Here is a 24,575-nt window from a genome sequence, read left to right on the forward strand (position 1 = left end):
CCACCATGAAAGACTCTCCTCCCTTTATTATAAAACAGACACCTCAGAGGCTCAGAGAGGTGAAGACACTTAGTGGGTCACACAGCAAACCATAAGTGAGGCTGGGATTCCAAGGCTGGGAGGCAGGGAGGTAGGGGGAAGTGTTGAATGACTTCACAGCCACTCACTTTCTCTCTCTGAGCTTCAGCATGATGACAAGCAACCCAACCTAGGTGACTGAGGTGCTAGTCATTATTGGCGATGGGGGTGCCCCATGGGGTCCGGAGAACAGATAAAACCTTTATGAACACAGCCGCTATTTTTCCTGCCATAGGTAAATCTTATCTGTGAGTCAGGAGAAACAAAGCAAGGCTAAAGCTGTAGTTTAAATAATAATATAATATAAATAATACATAACATTGGGTTGGCCAAAAAGTTCATTCGGATTTTTGTAACCTCTTACAGAGAACCCAGACGAACTTTTTGGCCAACCCAATACAAGCAATCACTTCTATTAGCTTATATATGTGGAAGCTTAGTCATTCTGTGGTTTGCACAGTGTTCTTGTTTTTTCCTGTGTTCAGACACAGAAGGCAGTGGTCCTGATTGTGTCTCACTCCATCGTGGTCACAGTGTGGCCGCATATGTGTTGGTGCAGGGGTGTAACAGAGCACCCAGACATCGCTGTGAGCCGCCAGCCAACTCCCAGCCATCAGAGGCTCTTGTTCCCTTACCCGGGAGACTGCCCTGCTCCCTCCCCGGTCTCCTGGCCTTCTCGTGCCCCTTCTACTCTTTTCCTTTTTTACTGAGGCCACAATGGCACTCCTCCCCCACCCTTTTCTTTTCGTAAGAATAGCTGAAGTTCAGAGAGGGAGATGGAGTTGCTTGAGGTCACACACCAAGAGGATGGCAGAGGCAGGAGTAAAATTTCATAGTAAGAATAGTGCACCTTCAGTGAAGTGCATAAATGTAAAATGTACAGCGTACAGCTCGTCGATTCTTAACATGTTTGCAGTTACATGTGTAACTACCACCCAGATGAAGATAGTAGGGGTTCCTTACTATTACTCCTTTGGGGCAATGCCCTCCCCAAAGTAACCCCTATTTTGATTTCTATCACCACTGATTAGCTTTGCCTGTTCTAGAACTTCACAGAAATGGAGTCACATGGTATCTTCTACTTGTTTAAGGCTTTTTGAGCTCAACATAAAGTTGGGGGTTTTTTTAAGATTTTTTTTTGATGTGGACCATTTTTAAAGTCTTTATTGAATTTGTTACAGTATTGCTTCTGTTTTTTGTTTGTTTGTTTGTTTTTTAGCCGCGAGGCATGTGGGATCTTAGCTCCCCAACCAGGGATTGAACCTGAACCCCCTGCATTGGAAGGCAAAGTCCTAACCACTGGACTGTCAGGGAACTCCCAACATAAAGTTTTTGAGACTCACGTTGGCACCCAGGCCAGTAGTTGGTCCGTTTTCATTGCTGCATAATTCCCTGGGATTAGTGAATTCATTTCTTGATAAGTTTTTGCATCGTTTGCCAGATTGATAGTTTAAAAAGCAAATCTGATTGTGTCTCAGAGCTGACTTAGACCCCGTGAAACATTCTCCATCTTTCTCAGAATTAATTCAAACCTCTCCTCAGGGCCTGGAATGGCCTCTTTTGCCTCAGTTTCCCCCTCACTCCTGAGCTCCAGGTACAGGAGCTCCAGGTACACTGCTCTCCTCTCTGTGTTCGAAGGGTCCATGCTGCTTCCAGCCGAGGTCTCTGCACGTGCTGACCCCTCTGCTTTGCAATGTGCTCTGCCCCCATCCCGACCTGCTTCACTGGCTAAACCTCCAAGTCTTTAAGATCGTAAGGCACCTGGATGATTTACATCCTCAGGGACGCTTCATTGACCAGCCCCCACTTTTAGACGCCACACCTCCTTGTAGCTCCCTACACTTCTTCCTTCGTTGTCCTCGCTGTAAATAACAATTTGTATGATTATTGGATTAATATCTGTCTCCCCCATCAGACTGTGAGCTCTGTGAAGACCAGCACTGGTTCTGTTTAGTCTCCAGCATCACCCGGCCCAAAGCCTGCACTCATTCAGCATTTACTGAGTGTTGAATGTTGAGTAGACCCTCTGTGTGAGCCTTATATCCTCTCCCCACCGCCACAAACACACAGACTTTCTCCTGGGAACTGCCAGGGAACCTTGACTCCCGCCCTTTCACTCCTTGGCAGTGGTGCGTGACGCATCCAGGGGCGGGTGTCACGCCCCACAGCTGAGGCTGATTTGGCCTGATTGGGCAAGGCCAGGGTTGCCTGGGGCGAGGTTACTCATCCTGGGCTCACGTAAGAGGACCCGGGTTGGGAGGCGGCACAGCTAGAGTGGAAGCCGAGAGAGCAGGACGGAACCATGGACCCCGCCAGGAAAGCAGGCTCCCGGGTAGCGATCTGGACAACGGGCTGGCTGCTGCTGCTGCTGCCTCCGCTGCTGCTTCTAGAAGGTGAGTCTGCTGCCGGAAGGGGGCGGAGGGGATAGAGTGGGAGCTCTAGGGAGGGTTCCCCCACCCCATACAGAGCGGGCTTGTGGGAAGTATCTCCCATCCTGGGCAGAGGGGTCGGGGGAGGGGGTGGGCTGCGGGAAGGTTCCCTACCCTGGGCAGAGGGGACTGTGGGAAAATTTCTTCCATCCTAAGCAGACGGGGGGCTGTGGGAAGGGATCCCTCACCGAGCTGACTTGACTGTGGGTAAAATTCTCCCATCCTGAGTGGAGAACTGTAGGAAGAAGTGCCCCCACCCCCGTCTATGGCAGGGATCCCCCACCTTGGGCATAAAGGGCTGTGGGAAAGATGCTCCCACTGCAGGCATAGGACGTTTGACGGAAAGGGTCACAATGTATCTCCTGGCCTCAGACTTGCGGCTAGGTTTTCCTTACGCCGCCCTGGAAAAGGGTGTGCAATAGGATTGCACAGGGACAGAGGGAGTGGGAACGACTATTTCTCCTTTGGGGGTTGGAGGCTTCAGTAGGGATAGCTCAGTTCTACCTGCCTCTGTACCCCCAGGAGCGCAGGCCCTGGAGTGTTACAGCTGCGTGCAGAAAGCCGATGACGGATGCTCTCCGCAGAAGACTAAGACGGTGAAGTGCGCGCCAGGCATGGACGTCTGCACAGAGGCCGTAGGGGCGGTGGAGTCTAGTGAGTGGGGCCTCCGGGTCCTTGCGTACTCCTTTACGCTCCTCCATCTGGGCCCCTCCTCCTTATGGTCCCGCCCCTCCCTCTGAATTTGGCCACACCCCCTTGAACGCAGCCCCATCCTTCCCTTTCAGCCTGGCGTGGGCCCTTCAACACAACCACGCCATTAGGGCTTAGAGGGATGAGGACGGAGAGTTGCGCATGAGTGGCGTGAACTGGGAGAACCCTGATCTGGGACCTCGTCTCCTTCAAGGGCACACCCTATCCATTTGCCCTGGACCACTGAGATCTCCCTACCCACTTCTGTCCCTGCCAGAATCCTCTCCACCCCAGCCTCCCCCATCCAATGGGGCCCTTGGAGATGGAGATCCCTCTAGAGGTCTTCTCCTAAAATCCCTAGGCTGAGGCTCCGCCCCTCTGACCCGCCCCTGTCTGCGGCCACGGCTCCTAGGAGGCCCCATCCGTCTCTGATCCTGTGCCTTTTTTGTCGGTCTCAGCTCCTTCTGATGCTGCTTCCTGCGGTTCCGACTCCCTATGGTCGTGCTCCGTCTTAGCTCCACTCTTGGCACTCCCGCGTCGATTGTGTTCAGTGTCTATCAGCCTGTCTGTCCCCTCAGACTCCTCTCTTTCAGGTTCCGCCCCTCGGTCTGTTGTTCTTTCCCCTCGGATCGGCTCTTTCTGAGGCCCTAGCCCTCCCACCCTGGCCTATTCTCTGGTGCCGGTCTATTCCAGGCCCCGCCCCTCTGACCCCGCCCCCTCCCCTCTCCGCAGTCCACGGGCAATTCTCGGTGGCAGTGCGGGGCTGCGGTTCGGGACTCCCGGGCAAGAATGATCGCGGACTGGACCTTTACGGGATTCTGGCTTTCGTCCAGCTGCATCAGTGCTCCCAGGACCGCTGCAACGCGAAGCTCAACCTCACCTCGCGAGCACTCATCCCCGCAGGTCGGTGGGGGCAGGGCCGCAAGCTCAGGGACGGAGCCATGTCTGGGCTGAGCGGCTAGGGGCGGTCGCAAGGGGAAGGCGGGAGAACTCCGTAGGGGCTGGGGGCGGGGCCACGCCCTGGGGCGGGATTATAGGCTGAGCTGAGTGTCCGTCGAGGGGCGGAGACGTGGTCTGGAGGGACGCGGAGCAGGGCTGTGCTTCCTGAACCCTCTCGACCCCTTCCTTCCTCCCCGCCCCTCTCGCAGGCAATGAGAGTGACTACGAGCCTAATGGGGTCGAGTGCTACAGCTGCGTGGGGCTGAGCCGCAAGGAGTGCCAGGGTACGGCGCCGCCCGTCGTGAGGTGCTACAACGCCAGCGACCACTTGTACAAGGGCTGTTTCGACGGCAACGTCACCTTGACGGCAGGTGAGTGAGCTCGAAGCACCGGGCCTTCACAGGTTGTGGTAGCCTTTCTGAGGCCTCATGGGTGGTAGGTAGACCTTTACCCAAAGGGTTCCCCCACCTCAGCGCATTCTGGGAACTGAAGGCCTAAGTTCGTGGCTTGTCCTAGAGCATCTTGAGAAATGCAGTCCTATTCCCAGTATAGCACGGGAATAGGAATGCTTTTGTCCTAGAGTTTTTGGGGAAATACAATTTTCATAGAGGCCTGCCAGGTGCAGAATGGGAGGATGTACAATGGGAAATGTATTTAAGCCTCCAAGCTTCTGCCCAGGCATCGTGGGTAGTGTAGTTCTGACTCCTTAAAACTGAAGGGTTAGTGTCCCCACTTGTCCCAAAGTATTAGGAGAGATGTAGTTCAGCCTCCTGGCCTCTGCTTCAGGGAACCATGGGAGATGTTCTTCAAATTCCATCCTCTGCCAGGTGTATTATGGCAAATGTAATTCTGACTCTAAGACTGAATTTTGGTGGGGGTGGTGTGAGGGGTGGGGGGAGAGAGGGAGGCAATGGTCTTCTGCTCTTTCCTCGTGTGAGAGGTGTTGTATCCCAGTTCAAACCTTTCTTCCAAGGCATTGTGGGACTTGTAGTTCATTCTACACATTTTTCTTCTCAAAGTACTATGGGAAATGTGGTCCACCGTGTGCCAAAGACAGTGGGACAGTGTTTCTCAAAGTGGGGCCCTAATTGAGACTTTGGGTTTAATGGATGCAGAGTCCTTCTGTCCCCTGTTTTGGGTCTTCTTGCTCTTGTCTTGCCCCTAAGTTTCATTCTGGCTGTGCCTACCCCCTCCCTCCAACCACGGACCTACCTGTGTCTCCCTCCTGCAGCTAATGTGACTGTATCCTTGCCTGTCCGGGGCTGCGTCCAGGATGAGTCCTGCACCCGGGATTCAGCGACAGGCCCAGGGTTCACGCTCAGCGGCTCCTGCTGCCAGGGGTCCCGCTGTAACTCGGACCTCCGCAACAAGACCTATTTCTCCTCTCAATTCCCGCCCCTTGTCCTGCTGCCCCCTCCTCGGTCCACCACTCTGGCTGCAAACAACTCTGTCAGTACTTCTGCCCCAACCCTGGCCTCCACTTCCACCACCAAACCCACCCCAGCCCCGTCCTCCACTTCCACCACCAAACCCACCCCAGCCCCAGCCAGCCAGACTTCTCCAAAAGAGGTCGAACCTGAGACCTCCCAGGTGGAGGAATCTACCTCGGCTGGAGGTACTAGTGGCCACCAAGACCGTAGAAATATTGGGCAGTACCCCATAAAAGATGGGCCCCCTAATAAAGGCTCGGCAGCTCCTTCAGTGGGGTGGGTGGCTCTTCTGTTGGCTGTGGCTACTGTCACCTTACTATGAACTTCTCTACCTCTTGCCCTACTTCCTTGGCCATGGGTACCCTCCCTTCCCATTACTCCCTCTTCCACCACTGGACTGGGCTGGCCCAGCCCCTGTTCTCCCTAGCTTTTGCTGCACTGGTTTGCGGCTTTGGGACAGAAAGTTACCATTGTATATATCCTGCCAGGGTGTTCCAGCTTTTTGAGGGCAGCAACTGTATCCCCCTCATCTTTGTCTCTCCCTGGTCTTCTCCTGGTGCCTAGGTCAGAGGGAAGTCAGAGCTGTCCCAGGGAAGGTGGGAGAGACAGTGATAAGCTTCGTATTCGCTTTCTCACAGTCAACCTGGAATAGGAGAGATGGGGTCTGAGGGCTCTGCCTCCTGCCCCTGAATCTTTGTGGGAATCATTTTTTGGCATCTTCTTTGTCTTCTTTTATAGACTGTGAGCTCCTCAAGGGCAGGGACTGTGCCTTACGCCTCAGTGTGGTCAATGTCTGGCACATAAGGCTTCAATAAAAGTTTAATTACTTTGTATAGTGTTTTAAAGGAGTTATTTCTACCTCATTGCTGACCTACCTCAGTATAACCTACCTGAGATATTTCTGCCTCCTGAAGCTGAGCTAGGGTGGGAATGCCAAGACTGAAATGGAGAAACTGAGATCCGGAGTCGCAGCCCCGAGGGACGTTGGTTTTGAACACTTTTCACCTCCTGAGGTTTAGCCGTGCTTATGGGTGATCCCACTGGTGAGGGGGAGACCGGGCGAGACCATTGAGCAGTATGAAGGGGTGAATGGTACTCTTAGCAATGTTTGGGAGCAGAGGGGAGCTTTGTTTCACAGGTTTGTACACGGTCCTCAGGCCCCACCACTTTGCCGTCGGTTTTTTTTTCTTTTAAATAAATGTATTTATTTTTATTTATTTTTGGCTGTGTTGGGTCTTCGTTGCTGCGCGCGGGCTTTCTCTTGTGGCGAATGGGGGCTACTCTTCGCTGCAGTGCACGGGCTTCTCATTGCGGTGGCTTCTCTTGTTGCGGAGCACGGGCTCTAGGCGCGCGGGCTTGAGTAGTCGTGGCACGTGGGCTCAGTAGTTGTGGCTCACAGGCTCTAGAGCGCAGGCTCAGTCGTTGTGGCACACGGGCTTAGTTGCTCTGCGGCGTGTGGCATCTTCCCAGACCAGGGCTGGAACCTATGTCCCCTGCATTGGCAGGCGGATTCTTAACCACTGAGCCACAAGGGAAGCCCCTCATCGATCTGGTTTCTTAAGAATCATTGTACAACACGGGGAATATAGCCAATATTTTTTTAGTAACTGTAAATGGAAAGTAACCTTTAAAAATTGTATATAGGGCTTCCCTGGTGGCGCAGTGGTTGAGAGTCCGCCTGCCGATGCAGGGGATACGGGTTCGTGCCCCGGTCCGGGAAGATCCCACATGCCGCGGAGCGGCTGGGCCCGTGAGCCATGGCCGCTGAGCCTGCGCGTCCGGAGCCATTGTTCCGCAACGGGAGAGGCCACAACAGTGAGAGGCCCGCGTACCGGAAGAAAAAAAAAAAAAAAAAATTGTATATAAAAAAATAGCCTAGCTTAATGATTAAAAAAAAAAAAAGAATCATTCAGTGGCTTGGCCCCGGCATCCCACCTGTCCAGAGGGCTTGTGGGTGCCGCTGTCCACTTTTGCTTCCTCTTGGGGACTTCGGGCCTGAGTCCCACCACCATCTCCTCCAATCAGATGAAAGCTTGGGCGCCCAGGGAGGAAAAGCCTGGCTTAGGAAGACCGTGGCAGGCTTCGGGACTGCTTGATGGAGGGGAAGCAGGTGTGCAGAATGGTGAGATAATAGTAATACTGGGAATTCGCTGGTGGTCCAGTGGTTAGGACTCCCCGCTTTCACTGCTGTGGCCTGGGTTCAATCCCTGGTCCAGAAAATACAATCCTGGAAGCCACGTGGCACGGCCAAAAAAAAAAAAAAAAAAAGTAATACTGCTGATATTACCATTCATAGTAGGGAGTAGTGTGAGTTAATAATAAAATAACAGTAAATAGTGATTATAGTAACAAAATAGGGAATAAGAGCCTGAGCAACAAACAATATCAGTATCAGTAATAGTAACTATAGTTATGGGAATGTTAATCATTTAAAAGAGTCTTACCAGATGGCCGGCTTGGGCTAAGGTTGTTTGCACCCATCATTTCACTTAATTTTCCATTTAAATTCTCAGATGGGATGATTGGGAAAACGCAGGCTCAGAATGGTAAAGTAATTTAACCCACAGCAAGTATAAATTTATTATGTGCCAGATACTGGTTTAAATGCTGTACTTGGATTAACATATTTAATCTACACAACCATCCTATGAGTTAAGTATTAATCATCCGCTTTTTATAAAGATGACAAAACCAGGCCCAGAGAGGTTGAGTAACTTGCCTCGGGTCACCCAGCTAATAAGCAACGGAGTCCGAATTGGAACCCAGGCAGACCGGCCTTATAGAGCATGAACAAGAGGGCTGTAACTTTCCCCTCAGCTTAACTAAACTTTAGATAGACTTGTTCCTGCCTCTAAAGTACTGTCCTCCCTCTCACCCTGGTCCCTGACAGAATCCAGTTGACCTAACCACAGATGCCCCGGACCTCCTGTTTCTTAGAGCATTTGCTTTAGAAAACTTGTCATTGTAAATTCTTTCTCTGCTCTTTTGAGATGTATATGAATCTGTTTAAAAGCCTCTTGCCAGTTTTACAAGCCAGGAAATGTGTTTCACAAGGACCTGGGAGCTATCTCTTTGAAATATAAACGTCAAAGGAGATAGCACCTCTATCTCCCGGTTTCCCTAGAAGCCTGACTTCAGTGGGGACCTTTCTCCAAGTTGTGAAACTACCCCTTGTCCGGAAGATGCAGGAAAGTTTCCTTTTCCTTCAGGTGAAGCCAATTCTCAAACATGACCTACTACCCCCTCAACCCCCACACCAGTTCTTTTTTTAAAAAAATTTATTTATTTTATTTATTTATTTTTGGCTGCGTTGGGTCTTCGTTGCTGTGCATGGGCTTTCTCGTTGTTGTGAGCGGGGGCTACTCTTCATTGCGGTGTGCGGGCTTCTCATTATGGTGGCTTCTCTTGCTGCGGAGCACAGGCTCTAGGTGCACGGGTGTCAGTAGCTGTGGCACGCAGGCTCAGCAGCTGTGGCTCACAGGCTCCAGAGCGCAGGCTCAGCAGCCGTGGCGCATGGGCTTAGCTGCTCCGCGTTATATGGGATCCTCCCAGACCAGGGCTCAAACCCGTGTCCCCTGTATTGGCAGGCGAACTCTTAACCATTGCGCCACCAGGGAAGCCCCCCACCTCAGTTCTTAAAAACCCAACTGCCTTGTGTTTCAGCTGCATTGAGTTCAGACTGAGTTCTGGCCTCTGTCTCTTTTTGGAACACTTTGAATGAAGACTTCTTGCCTGTCCAACTTGTCCCGTGCAGTTTTTGCTTTGACAAGCAGGACCTGCTAACCAGCGTGTTAACACTCTTCAGAGGTAACTCCGAGTCTGTTTTTTGCCATCTTGGTGGCGTAGGTCAGAGGACTCCGGGGTTTCTGAGGGTGTTGAGGCTGGAAATCCTCCTTTTATTACCTGTCACTCCGTGCGGGTGTTTTCTCATCTTTGGAGGAGGTGCCAAAGTGGGGAAGCAGGTGAGGAAGGATGATATTTTTTTGGAAAGGAAAATCAGCTCTTATACAGATACAAGATGAACACGTGTCAAAGATTTCATTTCACTCATTTATGAATGAGGGGACCCATACAATGTTACAGCCAGTTCAAAGGAGAATTCCAAGAACACACACAGGTAGGAGCTCGGGAATGCTGAAATAAATTTATGAGTGGCTGTTGAACTGGTCAATAACCACAGGGAAATAATCAACTGTATTCCGCCAGGCAGGAATCTTTTGCATTGCTCTCAGTTTACCATCGGTTTAGTATTACTATCATAGTTTAAGACAGTGAAAGGTGGAGCTAACCCAGAAGGCTGTGCGAGACAGGACACCCAGTAATCCCTTCTGCCCATTACAAAGGCTTTTACCTCTGAAAGCCCCCGGTGTGTTGTGAAGGCCCCGACACAGTCTGTCCTGACACGGCGCCCTGTGAGTTGGGGTAGGGCATTTTGCGAGCACAGATGAGGGACGGAGGAAAGATGCCTTCCAGGTGTGGGTCCCATATTGCTGGTGGTACCCCTCTCACCTCCACATCCATGTAGCCGCCTAATGTTGTCCATTTCAGAGACTATGTTAGTTTCCTCGGGCTGCGGTAGCAAAGTATCACAAACTGGGTGGCTTAAGACGTCAGAAATTTATTGACTCATCGTTTGGGAGGCCGGAAGTCCGAAATCAAGGTGTTGGTAGGGCCATACTCCCTTCAAAGCCTCTAGGGGAGAACCCTGTCTTGCCGCTTCCAGCTTCTGGTAGCCCCGGGCGTTCCTTGGCTTCTTCTTCTATCTCCAGTCTCTGCCTTCTTCTTCACATGGGTATGTGCTGGTATGACTATTCTTCACATGTCCAAATTTCCCTCTTTTTCTGAGGTCATATTAGATATTAGTCATCTTAACTTGATAAAATATGCAAAGACCTTATTGCCAAATAAGGTCACATTCATAGGTCCTGGGGGGTTGGGACTTCAACATACCTCTTTTGAGGGGGGCACAGTTTCCCTCATAACAAAGACACAGTGTAGAATAGAGACTGAGAGGCCAGACTTGTGTCAGACATGTTTAAATCTCAGCTGTGTAACTACTCTATACCTTGTTTTATTCTGAGTGAAACTGAGCTGGGAAATTCTCTCGAAGTCCCAGTTTCCTTATCTCTTAAATGGGGATAATAGTTCCTGCCTTTAGGACTCTTCTGAGACTTGAACTTGTTCATGTAAGTCAAGTACAGTGCCTGGCATATAGTAAGTGCTCAGAATATAGGGAACCAGCAAGATAGTACAGTTAATTCAAAAGCTTGTGGATGAGATGAAGTATATTTAGTCATCGAAAGCAAGAATGCTGAAATAAGATTGAAAACTGAGATTCAAAATGAATTCTGGTCTTACAGGGTGATAAAACCTTAATTTCTGGGGCTTTACTGTTTACTGGGCAGAAATCATTCCATCAGAAAGCATTTGCCTCTTTACCAGACAAAAACCATTTGCAGCTTACCAATCTTCTTATCATTTGCAAAGTTAATATCTAAACTTTATAGAGTTTGGGCCCTAATCAATAATAAATAGTAAGACATATTCCTGTTACCCCCAGAGAATCAGATAATCCCTGAGTGGGTCTGTTATATGTGGTTCCCCTTTTGTTTTATTTCTAAGTTTTAGATCATCATGGCCTAACAGAAGTATATTGCAAAACATTTAAATTACATATGTAATTAAAAATTTTTTAGTGTTCACATCAAACAGGTAAAAAGAGAAGAAGCAATGAATTTTAATAAAATATTTTAATGCAAGTATTATTTAAATTTCTAGTCAGTATGAAAGCGTTATTCGTGAGATATTTTGGGGGGAGTTGTACTAAGTCTTTGGAGTTCCATGTGTATTTTATGCTTATATTACATTTCAATTCACACTAGTCACGTCTCCAGTGCTCAATATCTAAAGCTTCAGAACTTTGTATAAATGGAAATATACTGTATACTGTACTCTTTTGTGTAAGGCTTCTTTCACTCAACAGAATGTGGTGGGTTTTTTTGATAAACTTATTTATGTATTTATTATTTAATTTTGGCTGCGTTGGGTCTTTGTTGGTGCGTGCGGGCTTTCTCTGGTTGTTGTGAGCAGGGGCTACTCTTTGTTGCGGTGCACGGGGTTCTCATTGCGGTGGCTTCTCTTGTTGTGGAGCACGGACTCTAGGCGCGGGCTTCAGTAGTTGTGGCTCGTGTGCTTCAGTAGTTGTGGCTCACGGGCTCTAGAGCGCAGGCTCAGTAGTTGTGGCGCACAAGCTTAGTTGCTCCGTGGCATGTGGGATCTTCCTGGACCAGGGCTCAAACCCGTGTCCCCTGCATTGGCAGGCGGGTTCTTTACCACTGCACCACGAGGGAAGTCCTGGAATGTGGTATTATCCCAGTTTGTTCATTCATTCTTCTATTGATGGACACCTGTTTCCAGTTTGGGGCTATCATGAATAAAGCTGGTATGACTATTCTTGTATACTTGTTTTTATGAACATAGGCTTTCATTGCATAAACACTAGGAGTGGAATTACTGTGTCAAAGAATGGGGGAATATTTAGTTTAATAAGAAACCAGCAGACCCTTTTCAAAATTGGTTATCCTATTTCACTGTCCTACACTATTTTACTAAAATTAGAATTCCTGTTACTCTGTGTTGTCATCAACATATTGTGTTGTCAGTAGGTCTTTATTTTTAAAGTTGTACTTATTTATTAGAATTTTTAAAATTATTTATTTTTGGCTGCATTGGGTCTTCGTTGCTGCGCGCGGGCTTTCTCAAGTTGTGGCGAGTGGGGGCTACTCTTCCTTGTGATGCACGGGCTTCTCATTGCAGTGGCTTCTCTTGTTGTGGAGCACGGGCTCTAGGCATGTGGGCTTCAGTAGTTGTGGCACGTGGTCTCAGTAGTTGTGGCTCGCGGGCTCTAGAGCGCAGGCTCAGCAGTTGTGGCGCACGGGCTTAGTTGCTCCTCGGCATGTGGGATCTTCCCGGACCAGGGCTCAAACCCGTGTCCCCTGCATTGGCAGGCAAATTCTTAACCACTGTGCCAGCAGGGAAGTCCCAATAGGTCTTTTAAATTTTATCCATTCTGGTAGGTGTGTTGTGGTACCTAATTGTGGTTTTAATATGCATTTCCCTGAAGTCTAATCTTTTTTGTTTTGTCTTTTTTTTATTTTGGCCGTGCTCCATGGCCTGCGGGAACTTAGTTCCCTGACCAGGGATGGAACTCACGCCCCCTGCAGTGGAAGCACGGAGTCTTAACCACTGGACCACCAGGGAAGTCCCTAATCATTCAGAGTAATTTTTCACTAGTGTGGTATCCAGTGGGATAATGGGAGGAGCTTTGTGGAGCATTGAGAAGGGATGAAATAGGAAAGCAGGCAAGTATATGGACCCAAAAAGTCTAGGCTGATTTCTAGGCAGAATTAAGGGCTCACTGGAGGTTATATACCACAGATTTAAAGTCAGACTTTTCATCAGGGTTGTGTGATTTTCCTCCAGTGTCAGAGGGAAATCAAAATGGAGCTGGTATTGCTAAGAGAGCTCTCTGGAGCCAGGAGGACGTTAAGGAAGTGTGACTTGTGCACATCTCAGCCTGGGTGAAATCTGATCTTTTGATCAGATCACCTGCCAGAAACTCAAGGTACTTATCAGACCCTACCCTAAAATGACTCGTGGCAGTCTATCTACTTATTGGACTCCTGCCCTAAAACACCTTGTGATTCCTTAAGGACAAACATTTTCTGACTCTCATTAGAGTCCATCACAATTCTCACCAGGCAACTTTTTTTTTAAATTAATTAATTAATTTATTTCCTTTTGGCTGCACACGGGCTTTCTCTAGTTGTGGCGAGCGGGGGCTGCTCTTCTTGCGGTGCGTGGGCTTCTACTTGTGGTGGCTTCTCTTGTTGCGGAGCAGGGGCTCTAGGTGTGCGGGCTTAGTAGTTGTGGCTAACGGGCTCCAGAGCTCAGTCTCAGTAGTGGCGCAGGGGCTTAGTTGCTCCGCAGCATGTGGGATCTTCCCGGACCAGGGCTCGAACCCGTGTCCCTTGCATTGGCAGGTGGGTTCTTAACCACTGCGCCACCAGGGAAGTCCCTCACCAGGCAACTTTCAACAGCCTCGTGGCTTTTTATCTTTATGAGCCCCTGACTTTTTCTCTTCCTTGGAACACTCTTTTGGGGTTACCTGAACCTGCGTCTCCCAAATTGCCATTCTTAAGACCCCCAATAAACTCTTTTCTTATTTGCAGCCTCCTGCATTCTTTTTTTTTGGTTGACACCAGCTCTGGTCACTTACATCACTCTGGTACAAGCATTGAGTGGGTAGAAAGTTGGATACTGGCAGATTGCCTTTCTAATAGGACAAAGCCAGGGACTTGAGAGTATATGGCAAAAGCTGTGATTACAATGACGAAGAGTGGAATTTAAGGTCGGAAGTTGGAAGGACCTGAGTGATATGACAAAATTCATTCATTTATTCATTTGTTCAACACATTTTCATTTAATACTTAACTATGGGTCAGGCATCATGCTGAGTGATGGGGAGATGGCTTTGAACAAGAAGTCATGGTTTATCTGAAAAAGAATATATATACGTGTGTATCTGAATCACTTTGCTGCACACCTGAAACCATCACAACACTGTAAATCAACTATGCTTCAATTTAAGAAAAAGAATGCCAGAATAAATCCAAACGTGTGTGTGTATAAATATTATATATATAAATAAATAAAAAATATATTATACATAAAAAATATATATATATAAGGGTATTCCCTGGTGGTCCAGTGGTTAGGGCTCTGTGCTCTCACTGCCGAGTGCCCAGGTTCGATTACTGATCGGGGAACTAGGATCTCACAAGCCACACGGCACAGCCAAAAAAAAAAAAAAGTCATGGAGGCAACATGGTTGAGTGGTTAAGAGCTTGGATTCTGGAACACACTGCTTGCATTCAAATCTTGGTCCTGCCAGCTATCACCAGGATAACTTGGGCAAGTTACTCAACTTCTCTGTGCCTCGGTTTCCCCATCTTTAAAACAGAAGTGAGTTAGAAATAAGGACATACTCAAAGAATGATGCGGGTGTGTCAGAGAGACACAGGAAGACATCTTAAAGAGGCTTCCTATGACCAAATCTGGAACAAGTTGAAGCTCAGATTAAATAATAAGAGTAAAGGATTATAACCCATTGAATAAAACAAGAATCCGTGACTACAAACTGATAGAAAATCAATGAAAATAAATAAAAAGGAGAGAGCGCATTCTTAGAGTAAAAACTTAATGAATGATGTGGAAGGAATGATGGAATCAAAACATCACCATTTGGCAACCTTTATAATGGTAATTAATTCAGGTAAGATTCAGTCATAGATGCTGTGATATTGTGATTTATAATAAGAAACATATTTGGTCTTCATCCTGGTTTCTGGCACAGAGCTCCTAAAGCCCTTGGAAATTTCCTAAGTGATGAGTGTTAAAGGTGTCTTGATACTCATAACAAACCCCTTTCAACCACACCTGAGGTTATGCTTAGGAGGTGACTTTCGGAAAACACCTAAGGATGGGGGATGGTTGCCTGGGGGATCAACCATGTAGTTAGAGGGTTGGAATTTTCAGCCACTCCCCAAGCCCCACCTCCCAGGAGGGGAGAGGGGCTGGAGGTTGAAATCAATCACCAGCGGCCAGTGATTTAATCAATGGTGTCTATGTAATGAAGCCTCCACCAAAATCCCCAAAAAGATGGGGTTCAGAGAGCTTCCGGGTTGGTGAACACATGGAGGTATTGGGAGGGTGGCACATCTGGAAGCTCCCCACCCCCTCCCGGTACCTTGCCCTGTGCATCTCCTCCATCTAGCTGTTTCTGAGTTACATCTTTTTGTAATAAACCAGTAATCCATTAAGTAAAATGTCTCTCTGAGTTCTTTGAATTGCTCAAGCAAATTAATCAACAGAGCGGGTTGTGGGAACCTCTGAGCTATAGCCGGTCAGTCAGAAGCACAGGTGACAAACTGGACTTGTGATTGGCATCTGCAGGTGGCGGGCAGGGGTAGGACTGAGTCTATAACCTGTGGAATCTGATGCTATCTCCCAGTAGATAGTGTCAGAATTAAGTTAATTGCTTGGTGGTGTTGGAGGGAACATACATCCATACACGTTAAAACTAGTGGGTTCAAGTTTGAGGAGTAACAGGATATTTCCCTGGTCACAAATTATCTCTCCACAAGATACTTATTAATTACACAGGGGGAAATAGTGACAAAAATAGGAAAAACCTGGCAGCCACCACTTTCACTAAGTGATCAAAGTTAACATCAATAGTAAGGGAGCAAACAGACATCACGGGCCTCTTGATATGATGCACTGAGAAAGGACACAGCATCGCTTCCGTGGTCTTGGGCAAAATGGGCACAATCTGAATCTAATCACGTGGAAACATCAGCTAAGCCCAAACGGAGGGACATTCTACAAAGTAACCGGCCTCTGCTCTGCAGAAATATCGCTGTCATGGGACACAAAGAATGATGGAGGCTCTGTTACAGAAGAAAGATTTAAAGAGACTTGGAAACCGAATGCACTGCATGAACAAGGAGTTTCTTTTGCTACAAGAGACATTACTTAAGCAGTTGACAAAAATCTCAAGAAGGTCCAGAAACTAGACACTTTATGTTTGATGTTAATTTCCTGATTTACATAAATGTACAGTGATTATGGAAGAGAATGTCTTTGTTTTTAGGAAATACACACTGATGTATAATTTAGAGGGAGAGTGGTCACCTGCCAGCCTCTTACTCTCAAACTGTTCAGGAGAGAAAAAATATTTCTATAGAGATAGAAAGAAATGTGGTAAAATGTTAACTTTGGGGAACCTGGTTGAAGGGTATATAGGAATTCTTTGTGTCATTTCTGCAGCTTCTCGATAAGCCTGAAATTATGTCAAACACTTCAAAAAGAAAAATAACAGAAACTAGTCATATTATACTAGGCTAAAAGTAAATGAATAATAACATACCTGCCTCAGAGTAGTTGTGAAGATTAAAAGGAGCATATATATCTATATCTATATCTCTCTCAGGATAGTACCTAATTTTTTATTTTGTGCTTTTGCGGTGTTTATAATCTCAAAACAAAACTAGACAAGAATGGGGGGAGAATTGCACCATCAGACAACACATGTCGGTCTGAATGTCAAGTGCAACAGAGCACTGACCTTGGCCATTGGTCTTGTGCTCATCTTTCCGGTAACTATTGCATCCTAGCCAAAAACATTCTTTATTATAGTAAGATAATGCCACTTTGGAGAGTCTCAAAGATGATATACTAAGGGAAAGATGACAAAAGCGTACACTCTGTATGATTCCATTTATATGAATTTCAGGAAGAAGCAAAACTAGCCTCAAAGTAGTGCTTATATCTGTGGCATGAGTGTGGGTGGTGCACAGTCTTGACCGTGAAAAGATATGAGGGAGTCATCTGGGGTGTAATAAATACTTTATATCTTGATTCATGAAGTCATTACTCAGGTGAATAGAAATATAAATAATGTGTAGGAAATTTATATAACTTTACACTTGATTCATGTACTTTGTTGTATGTCTGTTGCTCTTCAATAAACATTTTTTTAAATAAAAAAAATGAGCTAGGGCTTCCCTGGTGGCGCAGTGGTTGAGAGTCCGCCTACCGATGCAGGGGACACGGATTTGTGTCCCGGTCCAGGAAGATCCCACGTGCCGCGGAGCAGCTGGGCCCATGAGCCATGGCCGCTGAGCCTGCGTGTCCGGAGCCTGTGCTCCGCAACGGGAGAGGCCACAACAGTGAGAGGCCCGCGTACCGCAAAAAAAAAAAAAAAAAAAGAGCTAATATCTATAAAACAGGTAAGACAGTACCTGGCATCTAGGAAGTACTCACTGAACGTTATTATTTCTTGTATGATTATGTCTCTGATACCTTACAAAGAGTAGATATTTGCCAGATAAATGCTTGCTCAGTTTTTAAAAGCAACCATTGTTTCTATGTGCCAAGCACCATGGGAAGCACTTTCCAGGCACAGCTGAGTATTCAGAGCACTTTTTCTTGTAAAATAGTATTAGCATTTTGCTTTCCAACATTTATTATGAAAAATTTCACACCTACAGACAGGTTGGAAAGATCATGCAAAGCACATCCATTTGCCCACCACTTATTTTTTATTTTATTTTATATTTTTATTGAAGAATAGTTGATTCACAATGTCGTGTTAGTTTCAGGTATACAGCAGAGTGATTCAGTTTTTTTTAAATATATATATATATATATTTTTTTTCAGATCCTCTTACCTTATAGATTATTACAAAATATTGAGTATAGTTCCCTGTGCTATACACGGGGTCCTTGTTGGTTATCTATTTTATATATAGTAGTGTGTATATGTATATGTTAATCCCAAACTCCTAAGTTATCCCTCTTTCCCCCCACTTTCCCACCTTTGGTAACCATAAGTTTGTTGTCTATGTCTGTGAGTCTATTTCTGTTTAGTAAATAAGTTCATTTGTATCATTTTTTCAGATTCCACATATAAGCCATATATATCATATGATATTTGTTTTTCTCTGTCTGACTTGCTTCACTCGGTACGATAATCTCTAGGTCCATCCATGTTGCTGCAAATGGCATTATTTCATTCTTTTTTATGACCGAGTAATATTCCAGTGTGTGTGTCTCTGTGTGTGTGTGTGTGTGTGTGTATCACATCTTTTTTTAAAATTGTTCACTTTATTTATTTATTTATTTTGCGGTACGCGAGCCTCGCACTGTTGTGGCCTCTCCCGTTGCGGAGCACAGGCTCCGGACGCACAGGCTCAGTGGCCATGGCTCACGGGCCCAGCCGCTCCACGGCATGTGGGGTCTTCCCGGACCGGGGCACGAACCCGTGTCCCCTGCATCGGTAGGCGGACTCTCAACCACTGCGCCACCAGGGAAGCCCTATTTATTTTTTAAATTTCATTTTATGTATTTAGTTTTGGCTGTGTTGGGTCTTTGTTGCTACACGCAGGCTTTCTCTAGTTGCGGTGAGCGGGGGCTACTCTTCGTTGCAGTGCGTGGACTTCTCACTGCAGTGGCTTCTCTTGTTGCGGAGCACAGGCTCAAGGCGTGTGGGCTTCAGTAGTTGTGGCACGTGGGCTCAGTAGTTGTGGCTCACGGGCTCTAGAGGGCAGGCTCAGTAGTTGTGGCGCATGGGCTTAGTTGCTCCGCGGCATGTGGGATCTTCCTGGACCAGGGCTCAAACCCATGTCCCCTGCATTGGCAGGCGGATTCTTAACCACGGCGCCACCAGGGAAGTGCCTATCATATCTTCTTTACCCCAGGGCTTCTTTATAAGCCCTGGGCTATTTTGCTGGAGAATTTGTCTGTCAATGGACATTTTTCCCTCCACTTAGATTCAAAAAGTTTTAACTTTTATTTATTTATTTATTTTTAACATCTTTATTAGAGTATAATTGCTTTACAATGGTGTGTCAGTTTCTGCTTTATAACAAAGTGAATCGCTTATACATATACATATTAGTTTTAACTTTTTGTGAGGCCCACTTATGGTACTCCATTTAACAGATGCAAACACTGAGGCACAAACAAGATTAAGTTGCTTCCTCAGGGTTTCCCAGAATTAGGATTTGGACCCAGGGAGTCTGACCCTAGAGGGTGCCCCCCAAAACAACTAGTTCTCATGTTAGGTTTTGGGGGACACAGATGGGAAAGCCATGCCCTAACCATTTAGTGCTGTGCTGTTCAGTGGGTGGCCGCCAGCCACATGTGGCTGCATACATTTAAATTTAAATCATTAAAATTAAATAAAATTTAAAATTCAATTCCTCACTGCTCCTCGAGTGCTCAGATAACCACATGTGGCCATTGTATGAACAGTTTCAGACATAAAGTTTTCCACTATTACAGCTGTCCATGGAAATAATCAATAAACAATCTATAATAGGAATAGAAAATAGTTTTTATTTCAGCCAAACTGAGGACTATAGCCCAGGAGACAAAGATTCAAGAAGCACTTGAAAAAAAGAGAAGCACTTGAATTCTGTTTCGCTGGACTGCAAAATGCAGGAGGCTCATAAAAGCAAAAACCACAGAATTACGTAAATTGTTTGTCAAGAGTTGTTAGACCTGCGCGGTCTCCTAGGAGTTTCGACTCGCCCAGGAAACAACAAGAGTCGGAAGCCGATGCAAAACGCAAGAGGTTTATTGAAGGCCGGTGCACCGGGGTTCCTTGGTCCTCACGTAGGAGGTCGAAGAAGGAACCCTTTTGGGCGCGAATATGTCAGTTTTATAGGTTCCCATTTCCCCGTATGTAAATTATAGATTTGGTTGTGTTCTCCTGCTGATTGGTCCCGGCTTAGGCTCGGACCAGAGAGGGAACTTGTCCCCAGCTGCCTGATTGGTCTTTGACAGACACCTTTTTTACATTTTGTTATCTCCCTCCTTCTCCCCAGCTGCCTGATTGGTCTTTGACAGACACCTTTTTTACATTTTGTTATCTCCCTCCTTCTCGGAAGGGGGCCGGACATCCTGGAAATTCACCCATTGTCTAAGAAGCCCCTATTGTCTGGAGAGTTCTTAATCATTAGCTGGAACAATGTCCCTCGAGTCCCACATTCCCCCCTTTTTCTTGTGACTATTGATTCCAATCATGGAATCTCAACCTTCTGTTCGTAAACTTTGGTACTGTTGTCTTAACATTAGAACTTGTACAGTACTGATACGTTCTCTAATAAATGCTATCAAGCGATTTAGAACACATGGTCCAAAAGTTAAAATCAACAATAAAACAATAAGAGGTCCCAACAGAGTAGAGATTAAGGTGGTAAACCAGGGGGACTTATCAAACCATGATTGAAACCATCCTTTTTCGTTTTCTCTCTCCCTTTGCCTTTTATCTAAGCGTTCCCTTAGTTTATCCATGGTTTTGGTAATGGTTCCTGAATGATCAATATAAAAGCAACATTCTTCTTTTAGAGCGGCGCATAATCCCCCTTCTTTAAGAAACAGCAAATCTAGGCCTCTTCTATTCTGCAACACCATTTCTGAAAGTGAGGTGAGTGATTCCTTTAGTTGAGTTATGGAACTTTCTAATGCTCGAAGGTCGATGTCTACAGCCTGTCTTAAACTTGCATAATACTGGGGTTGTTGTATGAGGGCTGTGGTTCCTGTTCCTATCCCGGCAGATATTCCTAGTCCTAGAAGGACAGCCAATGTGAGGGTTACAGGTTCTCTTTTGTTTTTTCTACATATTCATCTAAAAAGGATGAGTCTGAATGGTAGATAAGTCTAGGGACTAATTGCACTAACACACAAAAGTCAGCTGAAGTATTAAGAACCTCTAAAGAGACACAAGGGGTGAGCCCCGTGTTACATGCCCACCATCCATCTTGAGGAGGTACAAGATATCCTGAGCCTGAAGGGAGGCTGAAATCATGACAAAGGTGTCTATGGGACTGGGGAGGTGTTCCTACACAAGTACCATTTCCAGAAACCGAGGACAGGGTTAATTTACTGGTCCCTTCTTGCTTCCATCGACATTGGTCGGAGGAGGTAGAATTAGTATAGTTGGAGCTATATCCTATAGCATCATAATAAGGGGGAGGGGCAGCATAGCAAAGCCAACATGATTTTGTAGCCTCTGGGTTTGTAGCATTGAGAACCGTAAAGGCTGCCTGCACCAAAGAAAGCATCCTATCCTGAGGAGTCCCAGGCTTAACTGTGGGTTCTTTGGATCCAGAGGTTTCATTAGTCTCATTCTTTGTTGACGTAGCTGAAGGGGCCGGGGGAAGCAAAGGGGGGCCAAGTATGGGATTTGGGCCTATTGATATAGGAGAAGGAGTCTCAATCTTTAGCTTAAGGGTCATTAATATTCCTAAATCATATCCCCTCATGTAAAATCTAACGCCCCAAGAATGACCATTTATCCATTTTTTATCTCTTTTTCCGGGATTACTAAAGGAAATTTTAAGGGGATGACACCATCCTGAACATTTACTCCGGTGTCCGGTATCCTCATTATGAGAATAATTAGCCGTTACAGTAATAAAATCCCAAGTTGAGGTGGGTTTCCAATTAGTATCCCCGGTAGTTTCACATCCCCAGCTTTTGCAATAAAAGTTTTCAGTTCCACCACATTTATAATTCAGAGATCAAGGGCGGGGGAACCCGGGGCATACGTAGAAAGTGAGGATACCAAGCATCATTCTTTTGCCTGCATTTTTGCAACCCGGCCCAAACCAATCAGTTTCCGAAACTTTGGAAGGGGCAGTGTTCATATCATGAGAATCTTCTGTATCCCAATAAGGTGCTCCTATAGCCAATTTACAAACATCACGAAAAAGATCTGGCCACCAGGTCCAGGGGGGTGCAGTATGACTAATGGACCAGGTTACATCTCCAGTCTGAGAAATTACCTGCCAAGTTAAACGTTGGGGGAGGTGAGGGCTAAAATCACTTACAGTCAGTAAAGGCAGTAAAACCAAAATTATAAGTCTTAGGTTCGTAGAAGCTTGAGTTTGAGCGGGTTGTCGGTTCTTTGGGCCCGCCATCCTGATGATGCCGTCGCTGGTGCAGCCTTCACATGTGAAGCATGGATCCAGGCAGCGATGCCGTCCACTTTTATGGCCGTTGGGGTGGTGAGGAGGACGGTGTATGGTCCTTTCCATCGAGGTTCCAACGTCTGGGTTCGATGCCGACGGACGTATACGGAGTCTCTGACTTGGAAAGGATGAGTTTCTCCCGGTGTTCCCGGTTGGTAGGCCTTGGCGAGTTGGGACCATATTTCTTTCTGGACCAATTGGAGTCCCAGTAGCCTAGCATATAAGTCAGTGTTATTTTGACAATCAGGTTTTATTTCTTTTCCTAAAGTGAGGAGGGGAGGCGGGGCACCATATAATATTTCAAAAGGAGTAAGATGGTATCGGGAAGGTGTATTTCTAACCCGGAATAGGGCCAAAGGAAGGAGCACCGTCCAATCGGTACCGCCAGTCTCCAAGGACAATTTAGTTAGGGTCTCTTTTAGAGTCCTATTCATTCTTTCTACCTGACCTAAACTTTGGGGTCTATAGGCACAATGTAATTTCCAATCAGTCCCCAAATATCTGGCCACATCCTGACTTACCTGGGCGACGAAGGCTGGACCATTATCAGACCCTATTACCTTTGATGCTCCAAATCGAGGAAAAATTTCTTCTAAAACCTTCTTGGCTACTACAGCAGCTGTTTCTTTCTTTGTTGGGAAAGCCTCTATCCATCCTGAAAAAGTGTCTACAAAAACTAAAAGGTATTTATTACCGTACCTTCCAGGACGCACTTCGGTAAAGTCCACTTCCCAGTAAGTTCCTGGGCGGTCCCCCCTGAGTCTCTTTCCAGTTTCAAGTTTCCCTTTGTGAGCATTTACCTGTTGACATGGGACGCATTCCTGCACAATTTGTTCAGCTAATTTTGTCATTCCAGGGGTTTCGTACCCGGCTTTTTGTAACAAGGCTACCGTCTTTTTAGTCCCCAAATGTGTCCATCTGTGCATCTGTTGTAACATGGATTCTGCTTGCTGAGGGGACAAAGTTCCTTTTGTTGTGGCCGGGATGATTTCTTCATCGCGGCCTCGTTTTTCAGGAACTTTATCTGACAGTCCTAAAATGACTTCTCCCGATGCTATTTCTCGGGCCACTTTGTCAGCCATATTATTTCCCCTAATTATTGGGGTATTTCCTTTTTGAAGTCCAGGGCAGTGGATGATACTGACTTTAGTAGGAAGCATGAGTGCAGTCAACAAAGCCACGATTTCGTCTTTGTTTTTAATTTCTTTGCCACCTGAAGTTAGTAGCCCTCTCTGTTGGTAAATGGCACCGTGGATATGAGTGGTAGCAAACGCATATCTACTGTCTGTGTAGATGTTTACTTTTTTATTCTCTGCCATCTCTAATGCCCTCGTCAGGGCAATTAATTCAGCTCGTTGGGCTGAGGTCCCTTGTGGTAGCGCCGCTGCCCATATGACTTGTTTTCCGTCTACCACGGCTGCCCCAGTTCGACGCTTACCTTCCTCCAGGAAACTGCTCCCATCCATGAACCAGGTGAAATCAGCATCAGGGAGGGGCAGGTCCATCAGATCTGGCCTACTGCCGTGTGCTGCGGCTAGTACTTCCTGACAATCATGTATGATGGTGGAGCCTTCCAAGTCAGGATCAGGTAGCAAGGTGGCTGGATTGAGTCCTGTGGCTGGAGCAAACTTGATGCGATCTGAGTTTAGCAACAGGGTTTGGTAATGGGTCATCCTGGCAGTAGTTAGCCACCTATCCGGTGGTTGACGGACTACATTTTCCAGGGCATGAGGAGCTGTTATCGTTAGATTTTGTCCTAAAGTTAGTTTGTCAGCATCTTTGACTAGAACGGCCACTGCAGCGATTATCTTTAAACAGGTGGGCCATCCTGATGCCACAGGGTCCAATTTTTTTGACAAATAAGCAACTGGGCGATTTCAGGGACCCAATTTCTGAGTCAATACTCCTTTTGCAATGCCCTTATTTTCGGCCACATATAAATGAAAAGGTTTGGTTACATCTGGCAGTCCTAGGGCTGGAGCTGAAAGTAAAGCTCGTTTGATTTGGTCAAAAGCCCGTTGTTCCTTATCGCCCCAAACGAAAGGAGTGCTGTTTTTGGTTAGGGGGTACAATGGGGCCGTCAGCTCAGCAAACCCTGGAATCCATAGTCTACAGAATCCGGCCGTCCCCAAAAATTCTCTAACCTGCCTGGCGCTTTTGGGAGCCGGAATTTGGGCCATCGTATCCTTTCTGCTCTCCGTGAGCCATCTTTGCCCCCCTTTTAATAGATACCCCAGGTAACTGACCTGTTGTTGGCATATTTGTGCTTTCTTGGCTGAGGCTCTATATCCCAGGGTTCCAAGTTCCGTTAACAGTTTTTCAGTACCCTTGATACAATCTTCTTGGGTCTCAGCAGCTAATAAAATATCATCAACGTATTGGAGTAATGTTACCTGGGGATTTGATTC

General features: G+C 46.6%; 1 protein-coding gene across 1 annotated transcript; it reads left to right on the forward strand.

Moving 5' to 3' along the window:
* The first annotated feature begins 2,348 nt into the window (after window positions 1-2,348).
* Window positions 2,349-6,738, forward strand: LYPD3 (LY6/PLAUR domain containing 3). Its single transcript, XM_030874068.3, has 5 exons — window positions 2,349-2,471; window positions 3,030-3,161; window positions 3,930-4,100; window positions 4,346-4,507; window positions 5,368-6,738. The coding sequence occupies exons 1-5, from the start codon at window positions 2,381-2,383 to the stop codon at window positions 5,886-5,888; spliced, it is 1,077 nt and encodes a 358-aa protein (XP_030729928.1). The 5' UTR covers window positions 2,349-2,380; the 3' UTR covers window positions 5,889-6,738.
* The last annotated feature ends 17,837 nt before the right edge of the window (window positions 6,739-24,575 follow it).

Source organism: Globicephala melas, chromosome 19 (genome assembly GCF_963455315.2).
Source record: "Globicephala melas chromosome 19, mGloMel1.2, whole genome shotgun sequence".
NCBI classification, from domain to species: Eukaryota; Metazoa; Chordata; class Mammalia; order Artiodactyla; family Delphinidae; genus Globicephala; species Globicephala melas.

Bases quoted from the DNA above. Each gene is read 5' to 3' on its own strand.
- LYPD3 (XM_030874068.3), top strand. From the start codon at position 2,381: ATGGACCCCGCCAGGAAAGCAGGCTCCCGGGTAGCGATCTGGACAACG. The intron at 3,162-3,929 runs GTGAGTGGGGCC...CCCTCTCCGCAG, and splicing joins CGTAGGGGCGGTGGAGTCTA to TCCACGGGCAATTCTCGGTG. The intron at 4,101-4,345 runs GTCGGTGGGGGC...CCCCTCTCGCAG, and splicing joins GCGAGCACTCATCCCCGCAG to GCAATGAGAGTGACTACGAG.